The sequence below is a fragment of the Palaemon carinicauda genome, chromosome 21 (genome assembly GCF_036898095.1).
Source record: "Palaemon carinicauda isolate YSFRI2023 chromosome 21, ASM3689809v2, whole genome shotgun sequence".
NCBI lineage: Eukaryota > Metazoa > Arthropoda > Malacostraca > Decapoda > Palaemonidae > Palaemon > Palaemon carinicauda.
The window spans coordinates 88,028,708-88,041,207 of NC_090745.1; the positions used below are offsets into that span (position 1 = coordinate 88,028,708).

General features: G+C 32.3%; 1 protein-coding gene across 1 annotated transcript in view; it reads right to left on the reverse strand.

The window, feature by feature from the left end:
- pb (proboscipedia) overlaps nucleotides 1–12,500 on the reverse strand; it is a 227,524-nt gene that overhangs the window by 188,264 nt on the left and 26,760 nt on the right. The window contains exon 2 of the mRNA XM_068344663.1: nucleotides 4,921–4,935. Within this exon, the coding sequence (XP_068200764.1) occupies nucleotides 4,921–4,935 (15 nt within the window). The remainder of the gene's footprint in view (nucleotides 1–4,920; nucleotides 4,936–12,500) is intronic.

Here is a 12,500-nt window from a genome sequence, read left to right on the forward strand (position 1 = left end):
CTCTCTCTCTCTCTCTGTTCATCACATTCAGCTCCCTAAATTATCACTTCGACCTTATTTTTTCATCGATTGTTAATTTCTTCCCTTAATGTAATAAAGAAAACGCGTGCGCTTATTCGTTAAATGATATTTAGGAATTACAAGTATATAATTTCAGTTTTGTATGTTGTATTATTTCATTCATTTATTCTATATATATTTTCCCCCTATATACGTTGTGGATTTTTTTTATTACTTGCAAACTATATATATATATATATATATATATATATATATATATATATATATATATATATATATATATATATATATATATATATATATATACATATATATATATATATATATATATATATATATATATATATATATATATATATATATATATATATAAATTTATATATTGTGTGTAAACATGTGCACTATAGAAACTTATGTATTACTAAAAGAATCGAGAATTAGATTGATACAGTAGGTTATGCATGAAAGTAAATTATATGGTACATACTGTATTATACTAAATTGTCTAAGACTTAGGAACATGTGATATTGTATTTGAAGGACAAATATTTCTTTCATTTAGTTGAAAGTTTCAATGTTGGTTTTAATTATTTCAGTTAATATGTCATAAGTATAGATTATTGAATACAACAATTGCAATGTTTTATCTCATGAATTACTAGAGTTGACTGTCACTCGTTATCCTTACTATGAAGTCAGAGAAGCAGGATGTACAATTGCATGTTAATAACCTAGCTATTGCAAGCTGCTCAGTATTTATAATGAGTTTGCAGCATGCACCTCATGGCTCAGCACCTTTTAACTAATAGGGAAAAGTGGCCGGAAAATAATTAGAATACATTTTTTTTTTAATCATCAAAATAACCGCTTTAACATTCCTACTTTACCTGCAGAAATTGCACTCCGTCGGTCCCATAAGCTATTTGAATTTAAAATTGTTGCCTGGGCCATTTTGCCTGTCATTACTTCATTTTAAAACGAAATTAGCCCAGACCGCAGCACATTGAAAAACGGCGCCATGATTACAAGGTGAAATAAATGCAAATCGTCGCACATCTCACCGGAAGCATCCGAGTTTGCTCCCTAACACGCGGAACTTTACCCGTAAATCTGGCCGACAAACTAGCGCTAGTTTAGATGTATCGGTAACTAGCGAAGAACTCTGGGAATTTTTTCGGAAATTTTCTGGTCAACGAGCAGTTGTCCCAAAACAGGAATATCTCTCTCTCTCTCTCTCTCTCTCTCTCTCTCCTCTCTCTCTCTCTCTCTCTCTCTCTCTCTCTCTCTCTCTCTCTCTCTCTCTCACTTTTTATGATAATCATAACATTTACTGGTAAATGAAAGTTTTAAGGGATTAAGAATAAGATGATTCACCTATTATGGCTTTCGTTAACCTTGTGCTAAGTATTTATTTAAGCATGCAGTCCTAAGTCGAAGGTAGTTGTGGACGTATAGTTGAAATCCTCATATACCAAAAAAATTGTGTCATTTTTATAGATAAATAGACACAGAAATGTTACGAGTTATAAATGCTCACTGTATTCCAAAGAAAGCGAGCAATTTAAAACTTTGGGTATATGATGACTGATTATTTATTAATAACCATTTAAGTAGGATGAACTATTGTATCTAATAAGGAGAATTATAAGCTAAAACAATGTAGTCTCTTGGGATGTCCTGAAAACGAGTGATATAAGATATTTTTGTCTAGGATGAATTCAGCAAGATTTAAGTTGCGTTCTGAGCTGTTATGTTTAGCCAATGCCTCAAGAACAACATTCATATCATTTACTGTTTATCAAGACGAAACTAAGTCATTTTTTATACTGATTTCAAACTGTTCCTGGCTATGGTACAGTTAGCTTCATTAATTCCGGTGCATTTCACGGAAGCTAAGGAAACGTCTGACTGCTGTACATTGTAACAGGTAACGCTGTGTTTAGCAGAAGAGAAACTGTTTTTAATGCTGCCTGTAAAACAGTCACTGGGCTTTTAAACACGCAATCAAAAGCATTTTTATTAAATTTGCAGTCCTGTTAAGTAGTTAATAATATTTTTCTGTACTACACTGCATAAAATTAATAAAATGTTTTTAATCACGTGTTTAAAAGCTTAGCAAATTTATTATACAGGCAGCGTTTCCGATAGTTAGATTTGCTGAATGCAACGTTATCTGCTTCAAGGTACACCTGCCAGACAACTATTAAGCTTCTCGTGAAATGTACCGGGATTAATGAAGCCATCTGTACCATGATAGATACTTGTTTTCAAGTAGTAATTAATGGCGATAATGCTATTTCAGAAAAAAAGGAAAGTAAGGAAATATTCATTAAGCAAGACTGGTAATGGAACTTGCAAATGAAAAATCAGGTTTCTTGCCTTCACTGGTTTCTGTTGGCTGTATATTTCCCTCTGCTGAGTAACCAACCAGCGGCTTCCTTTACATTCACATTTATCTGATAAGGGAAATGACTCGCCTCCATTGTCAGGAAACCGAACGGGAAAAAATAGCAGTTGTGAAAGTAGATTAGAAACTGAAATAAAAGAAAGCTGTTAAAGAGTGTGTGGTGTTGAATAACTATTCTGTTCATCAAGCCTTTGATAATGGTCCTTATTAACAATGCTTATAGTTTTTTTTTTCTTTTATCTTGAAGTGTGATTTTGGTTAACAAAATACATGGAAAACTATTTACTTTATTAATAAAAAGTAATGTATATCTTAGGGGATTCTAAAATCAGTAGGACGAGATGAAAAGAAAAATCATTATTGAAAAACGTACCATTAATAAGTAACTGATTCGCAGGTCACTTCTATTAAAAAAGAATTTATATCCTCCTGTACGTTCTATTGTCTGAACCTGCCTTCAACTCCAACGATGATAAATCGATATTCATACAATATAATCGAATTTGATTCCATTAAAAATATCGAAATGCTCTTACCTGCTTATGAGCTTTTTTCTATTTTATTTTTCAAGGTTAATTAGATGATTCATAGATAAGATTAAATAAAACTGGTCTCTTTTATTCTAACTACCCGCAATAACTAATAGGTTTTCTTAAATTCCTCCCTGCTACCTTTGAGAGAATCCTTACCCCAGCCCCCCCTCCCCTCTTCGCTATAAACATTCCAACGAGATAAGAGAGAGCGAAAGAGAACCAGATCCATCGACCAGCATCCAGAGAGATCGAGCCAGATCGGTTCTTCATCCCGAGCGGAAGCTCCAATGACCTAGTACAAGACACATCTGAGAAAGCCTGGTGATGTCACCAGCTCAACTACCATTTATCCCTAGAGCTTAAAACTATCATGATTAGTGGAGGATTTCCCGCCCTGTGAATCGTAAAATGTTATCGTGGGCTCTTCCCGTCCCACTCCGTCCAGCCCCGCCTGGAAGTATGACTAATGATAGTCGAGGGCAGCCTTATCGGGAACCACCTGTAATGGAAAGCTGGTGTTGCCTGGTTGCCTTAATGAACGTCTAATTAAAAACGCCGACAATTTCCTGCCTCTATATTGGAAGCTGACATCCCGTTTCCCTAGGTGATGGGAAGCCACGATAGGCCCATCCCGAAACCCGATCCCTCTGTCCTTGGATTTCTTCTCCCTTTCACCCCCTCACTCTCAGTCCCTGGATCTATTCTCCCCTCCACCGCATTCAGTTTCCCCCTTCCTAAGCGTCCGCCTGAATAGTTTTAGAACGTTATGACTGCAGTTTAGGAAATTCCCAGCCTGTACTATTTTTTTCTTTTCAAGTAATTGAAAACAAAATCTGCATGTAAGCGTTTCTTTTATAAGCCTGCACTGTTGGAGAAAGTTAACTTTTTTACTCTGATTGATAAACAACGTTTGGAATTACATCGAATTTATCAATAAGATGGCCGGATCTTTTCTTGAAAAAATAACCGCAATTTTTGTCATTTTTTATATAGGAATTTGTGCAAGAAGTTATTATTTTGAGACCATTAATGAAAAAAAAAATATAATTAATATTATCAGGCCGAAAGGCTCTTGCTGATCAAGTAGTTTGTGAAAACAGATTTAACATGTTATTGAAGAACTTTCGTTGCAAGTACAGTTCAAGAGGTCAACTGAAGATCCTCTTTGGATAGGAGAATAACATGATGATCCATTAAAAAAAAAAAAAAAAGACATAATACATATAATGTAGTTCTTTGCATATATCTTGATAGCTTTCAGATGCTAGCTTATAAAATTTAGACCACGGGTATCTTTAAGAACTGAACATATTGGCATCAACACATGTCGCTTATCAAACAAAAATTTATACATTTCAAAATTAATGATCGAATATTAAAAAGGTCTGTGAAGATTGTTATCAGTTTTGTGGTTGTAATTATGGTTGGGCATTATTATGATTACTGATATTATTAACTATAAAATTTCATTTATACAGTAGCTATTGGTGATATCTCTTGTACCCCACTGACAATACCAGTTGCATTTATAGTGGATGTGTCAACATAAAAAAGAAATATACCCTTGCACAGATTAAATACTTATGTATATCAGGATAATTCAGTCTCTAGGTGTGTTTGGTACACAAGTGTAAGATAAAACACAAGATAAGTCGGTGTGTGTAGCATGTACATGAATATTTACATCATTAGTGCTCATTCTTAGATTTTCTTTTTTTTTCAATGAAAATATTTTGTTCTTTCATTTGAAAATGTTTGTAACTATGTGAAAATACACACTGGTTACGCAAACAGTGAATATGCTTAATTAAGCATTTATCTGAAAGCATTAAAGAAAATTATGAAGCATATTACAGAAAGCATTTTGTCAGAAGGGCAAAAATTAAGTTATCAATATATGAACATGTTGGAAAATAGCAATCAAATTAGTTATAGAGGAATATCTAAAAGAGACTTTACCTTGGTGGTATCTCGCTGAAAAGGAAAACAGAAAATCACTTACTTTTTAATAACATGGAAATATTTGGAATATTTTATTTGGTAAATGTCTAAAAACCACTAGATATGAAAAAAAAATTGCACGGTATTAGTATAATCAGTATTATAGTTTTGTAGAAGTAAAAGGTTTTATTTTTAACATTTGATTTAATCTTTAAACTGGAAGGCTAAATGCCTGAAATGTTTTAGAATTTTAATACAACTATTCAATCCTTGGCACCAATGCGTAGACATGCATGATTTGTAAGAAATGGCCAAGAACGGTTTAATGATTTAATGAATAGATAAAATTGGGTCTAAAACTATAGTATGAATGGCATCACCATGCGTTTAAGTGACGCTTTAATTTCAAGCGTGATTTCATTGTCTTGGTGTATTATGCACATTAAGTATTACTGGGGAATTTTATAGCTGGTTTTCGCAAGTTAATGAGTCGTATGTATACGTTTCATATGTACTGTTGGACACGAATTCCTGGCATACCTCTTTCTAAGGAAGCGTGCCATGTCACACCCTGACTGCACGGCACTTCCTGTGTGTGTGGTCCCGCCTACCACCTCTTCCATCTCTCCATATTCTATCCGTTTGTTTACTCAAAATGCAAAAAGGATGCGACAGGGTGCACCTCCTCAGAGTGAGGTGTGGCAGGAATTCCTGTATCCAACTGTACATATATACCTGTATGCATATACATTATGCTCCACTACTTTATCCTCGAACAAGAATAAAAGTTTTCATAAGACGTTTGTATAATGTTTTTTTTTTTTTTTTCTTACTTTTAATAACGTCACAAAACCTTTATAGGTTGCGGTGACACCTCGTGCTCGTCGGACTGGGGTTCGAGTCCCGCTCAAACTCGGTAGCTTCTGCAACCTCAAAATTCTTGGGGAAGCCCATAGGTCTACTTACTGAGTCATCAGAAGCCATTCACTGACCCTCCCTGGTCTTAGCTTGGGTGGAGAGGGAGCTAGGGTGCTGATCAAATTTATATATATATATATATATATATATATATATATATATATATATATGTATATATATATATATATATATATATATATATATATATATATATATATATATATATATATATATATATATATATATATGGTCAGTCTTTATGGCATTGTCCTGCTTACTAGGGCAATGTCATTGTTACTTGCCTCGGCTATTTATAACCGGCATTTAAATCTTTAAACTTTACATTTTTGTTTTGGTAAAGATGGTCAATAAATATCGAAGAATATTGGTTAGTTATTTCTATTTAATATAGCTTACATACATGCATATATTTTTACACACACATACATGCATACATACATACATACATATGCGTTTACATAAGTTTTCAATTTTCAAAGATAGACGGTTGTCAGAATACCTTCATCATTCGTAACAGAAGTGGATTTTGTTACAAGGAGAAGCCCAAAGACAGAAAAATGGGGCAGGTCTTAGCCCTCCTTTAAAGCAATTGGATTCCGGGTTCTTGATTTTCGAACTGCCTGTACTGATAGCCATCATGATTATCCGATTTACTTAACTCATATGAAATTACATATATTTAGTGTTAAGGAATAACCATTCTCATTAGACATCGAATTCAAATTAGGTAGCATAGATAGATATATTTGTTCCCTCCTTCACAGTTCAACTAAAGCCGGAGACACTGTTCGTTGAAAATCGCATGACTAAAATTAAACGTCACGTGAATATCTGACATTTGAAAAATTATATTGCACATTTTTGCAGTAACAACATTCATCCTCTTAAGTTTTGATTTAGATAAGCAGCATGACCTATCCCCTATCGTAATGTGTGATTGAATCCACGTTCGTATATAATTTTTATGAAAACTGATTTATCCTCATAAATCAAAACGGTCGAAATGGATTTTTAATTTTCAACTATAACTTGTGGTTGAACTAAGGATTTATGTATATATATATATATATATATATATATATATATATATATATATATGTATGTATATATATATATATATATATATGTATGTATATATATACATATATATATATATATATATATATATATATATATATATATATATATATATATATATATGTATATATATATACATATATATATAGATATATAGATATATATATATATATATATATATATATATATATATATATATATATATATATATATATATATATATATATATATATATATATATTATAAAACTAGACACATGCTCTTTAATTTATAAACAGATAAAATTTAGAATGACGGAACCCAGATTGTTCGCATTGAGAACAACTATGGCAGACTTATAATAGCTGAAGCAGTAAGCATCGCCCTCCAGACACCAACTTCGAACGTACAGCGGAATTTTAATTATACGCAACCTTCAAGCAGAAAGCGACATGGATAAGTGGTGCAGGTCCGAGTGTGCATCTAGTTCGTACAAACATATCTATGTAAATATATGTATATAAGTATACAGTATAATCCACCATTATCTTCTTCATAATCTAAGTATCTTTGAATTTTGAAAATTTTCCCCTTTTCCTTTTTTTTTCTTTTTTAGAATTTTTAATGTCTTTAAAATATAATGTCAACATAATTAATCATAATATTTGTAGAAGCTCATGTATAAAAGGAATTGTAAACTTATGTAAACCAGTAATCACTTGATAAAGACACAGTTTTGTGGAAAGAGTGCTGTAGTGAATAAGATATGAAAAAAGGAATAATCATCGTTTATTAAACCTAAGGTTTATGTCTGAAAACTTAAAGGGGCTAAGGAAATATGAGGATTCCTATAAGAAATACATTGGCCCCACTAAGGTTATCACCTTCAATGAAAATTGCTTTAGAGAAAAGCTGTGTCCCAAAAGCACACACACACACACACACACACACACACATATATATATATATATATATATATATATATATATATATATATATATATATATATATATATATATATATATATATATATATATATATATCCGGTCACGTCCAGTTCGCCCGTCCCTCGGGTAGTAGGGAAAGGAGGTAGTCATGCCCTGGTGAGAAGGGTGTGCGTGTGAGTTCATATCAATTTAAATATTCAGTTGTGATTCTTGACGGATTGCTTACACTAATGCATATATATATATATATATATATATATATATAAATATATATATATATATATATATATATATATATATATATATATATATATATATATATATATATATATATATATATATACCTGGTTAGAGGGTTAAGTCTCCTGAGGAGAAATCCCTTCCGGCTTCTTAGCAAGTCTTCTGATGAAACGTTGCTCATGCCCTTTCCTGTTCCCTGGCAACTATTGTTAGGATACCTATTTGCGATTGGATGGGCTTCTGGAAAATAAATTGGGATTAAACTAATTGCCATAATTCGTCGGCCAAGACTGTGTCAATTGGCCATGGAAATCTTTTTAATAACGATGACCTCTAATTATTTTATATTCTTATTTATTCCCTTGGTATCATTTAGCACTGAAAGTCTTAAGTTGAAGCCACACACTATGCAATAGATAAGGTAAATGCTGGATCACCCTGATATATATATATATATATATATATATATATATATATATATATATATATATATATATATATATATATATATATTTATATATATATATATATATATATATATATATATATATATATATATATATATATATATATATATATATATATATATATATATATATATATATATATATATATAGTGTGTGTGTGTGTCTGTGAGAGAGAGTTCTGCAACTTTGTCAGCTTCATCATTTCTTGTAAAAAAATATAATAGTCACTGCTACATTCATCCATTAACTGCTGAATCATGGATGAGCTCTGTGTGAAGTAAAACATCCCGAATACTAGTCGTTTCATACACTTACGAAAAAGGTTCATCAGTAGTGCATTGAAGTCTTCTTCAAGACACACACACACAGTGCCCTTTATCCCTTTTTCCATGTATTCTTGCACTTCCTTGATATTAAAGCCATTCTTTCCAATACATATTTCTCAATATCTGTCCTCTCCATCTGAGCCCTTCCTCTCGTCATATGTTCAAGCACTTCTGAATTATACACTCGGTTTTTTACTATTCATCCCACACAACTGTAGCATTTCTAAATACGCTTATTTATTCTTTCACATATGCAAACCTCTTTATTACGTTTTTTTCACCTAATGCTATCTTTTTATAACAAGTATACTATAAAAGTTAATTCAATTTCCTTAGATAATTCAAGTCTTACCAATTATATATTCACAATCTACTACCTTTCTGGCATCACCTATTTGGCGAAGCTCTTCTTTCCTCTCGCTATAATACCAATTTATATATCAACTCCCAAATATGTTTATTAAATGATTTCTTTCATTGTTTAACCCTCTAAATTAACATTCATATGTTTTTATGGTTTCCAATTACATTCTCAACATTACTCAATCTTACATTCGCACGTAGCTGTCTCTTACAAACGTTCTTACACTCCTTCACTAGTTTCTGCATTTTGTTTTCACTGTTCCTAATCATTACATCACTTGCATATACCTCGTGTTTCACATCCCATTCGTGGCTCATTTTCTTTTCTCTCCACTTTGAACCTAAAACCACTGTCTTTTCTGCAGATTTTTTGTATTCATCATACCCCTCAATTGCCTTAATGGGAATACCGACGTTAAGGGTAACTTTCTCGGTTTTTCAGCAAGTATGCATAGTGAAAGTTTGCTACTGTCATGTTCAGCCTAGATGTTTAAAGAAACTTCTGTGCCGATGGGTTATAACTTTTCTTGAGCATTACATATCCATGTACTGACCAGACCCGGTATTTAGATGCTGGTGACGGATTCACCATGTATTTTGGAGAAAATGTAATGGAGATAGGTGTGATAATAGAAGAGTGACTTACAGAATATGTGAAGCAAGAAATATAGCAAGATGTGTGCATTAGATTTAAGGAGCCTCTTGAATATTTGATAGAAGTTAAGATAGATATGTATGAAGGAATCGTTGAGCTAACTTTTTTTATGAAATTCAAGGGCACGTTAAAGAGAAAGGAAGAGAAAAATTCAGCAACTGAAATGAACTATTTGCACAGCATAAGTGGTGTAATGAAAAACGAATGGATGAGAGAATGGAACAAACTTTTAAGGTGGCTTGGTCATGTGGAAAGAATGACGGTGATAGATTGGTAAATAGGATCTACTGTATAATTCAGATTTATTTTTAGGGTGGACCAAATGAAACCCTAGAAAGGTTTAGTTAATATGGTTTAAAAGGGGCATTGGAAAGTAAGGGAGACGAGATTGTTGAATGCGGTATGTTGAGCTTTCTTTATAAATATAGTAAGCAGGTAATGCCTGGAAAGTTTTCTGTAGCGAGGTTTCACCCACAATTCTTCATGTTAAGTATGAATGTTGCAGTAACTGATTTGTTGTTTCTTCAAATCTACACCTTATTAGGGGAACTGCCTGATGTCAAGAATTTACATATCTACTGAACTCCAGAAGAAAAACGATTGGCTGTTATGGTTCTATTGAAATGGGTTTTGATTATTTGAAAACGAGCCTAACCAGAATTAGTGGCAGATCATACCAGCTTAAAGGAAATACACAGTTTCCTATACCTTCGGCCTTTGCGTTTCTTTCTATGTTCAGTATATATTATATATCGTATGCGTGAATGCACCAGAAAGTTTTTAGAGTTAAATAGAACAACACAGCATATAGAGTGTGCGCGCATATATGTTTACCGAAGATTCTTTCAAATGAAATTGAAACGAGACCATATCTTCTTTTATTAACGTGCTTTTTTCCCCATTCGTATGAGGTAACACGGTTGCCTTCTTTTGAAGGACTTTGCTTTGGCTTTTAGTGTGGACCGTAGTCCCAACAGGCTGCCCTGCCTGACATCGCCTAGACCTCGGTAGCATATGTTTGTGTGTTGTACCAACCATATAATTATACTAATAAAATACGGTCATGTTCAATGTGTTTACTTTTAGGGCCTTGTGTTTAAATAGAACTATCATATTATAGCAATATATATATATATATATATATATATATATATATATATATATATATATATATATATATATATGTATGTGTATATATATATATATATATATATATGTATATATATATATGTATATATATACATATATATATATATATATATATATATATATATATATATATATATATATATATATATATATATATATATATATATATATATATATATATGTATGTATGTATATATAGTGTGAGTGTGTGTGTGTGTGTGTGTTCGTAAGCGTAGTTTTTATAATGGAACTGCAATGTGTGCTATTTTTGATGGAGAGTCCCTTTGTTTTTTGGTGTGGAAATGATCTCACGCAAGCGTATGCTGTCTCCATAACTGTTCAGTATCTTTATAGATGGAATGATGCTTGAGGTCAGAGAAAGGATGATGGATTGATGTGCGATGTTGTAGGATATAATATGGTTGATGTTTGCAGGTGACACTGCTGACTGGATACAGTAAAGAGAAACTGCAGATGCTTAAAATATTAAAAAAAAAAAAAGAATTTGAAACTATATATAACTAGTATAGTAATCATGGTAAATTGAATCCTGGAAGATGGATTAATGTTGTAAGTGTCTGGGAATAAACATATTGGATCATGGTACGATGAGAGAATGGATTCACAAAATTAGAAACGCAAGAAATGTAACATCATGTGTGGAAAAGACAAATATTGTTTGGAGAAGTCAAAGTGGGTATGTAGGAAGGAGTCAACTCACCTTTATGAAGGGTTGTTGGATTTATATGAAAAAAAAAAAAAAGTTTAGGGCAATTGTGATGTAAGAAGTGATAGAGAGGGGAATATTGGAGACATTTAGATTTGAAGGGATTGGGGTTATTATTATTATTATTATTATTATTATTATTATTATTATTATTACTTGCTAAGCTAGAGCCCTAATTGGAAAAGCAGAATGCTATAAGCTCTAGGGCTCCAACAGGGAAAATAGCCCAGAGAGGAAAGGAATAAGGAAACTAAAAGAAAATTAATTACCATTAAGATAAAATATATCAAGAACGATAAAAACATTTAAATAAATATTTCATATATAACCTATAAAAAACTTGAAAAAAACAAACAGAAGAAAAAGAAGAGAAATAGTGTCCTCGAATGTACCCTCGAGCAAGAGAACTCGACCCCAAGTCAATGAAAGACCATGGAACAGAGGCTATAGCACTAACCAAGACCAGAAAGCAATGGTTTGATTTTGGAGTTTCCTTCTCCTAGAAGAGCTGCTTACCGTAGCTAGAGAGTCCCCTACCCTTATCAAGAGGAAAGTAGCCACTGAACAATTACATTAGAGTAGTAACACCCGTTGAGCGAGGAAGAATTGTTTAATCTCAGTGTTGCCATGTGTATGAGAACAAAGGAGAATATGTAAACAATAGGCAAGACTATTCGGTATATGAGTAGGCAAAAGGAAAATGAGCCGTGACCAGAGAGAAAGATCCAA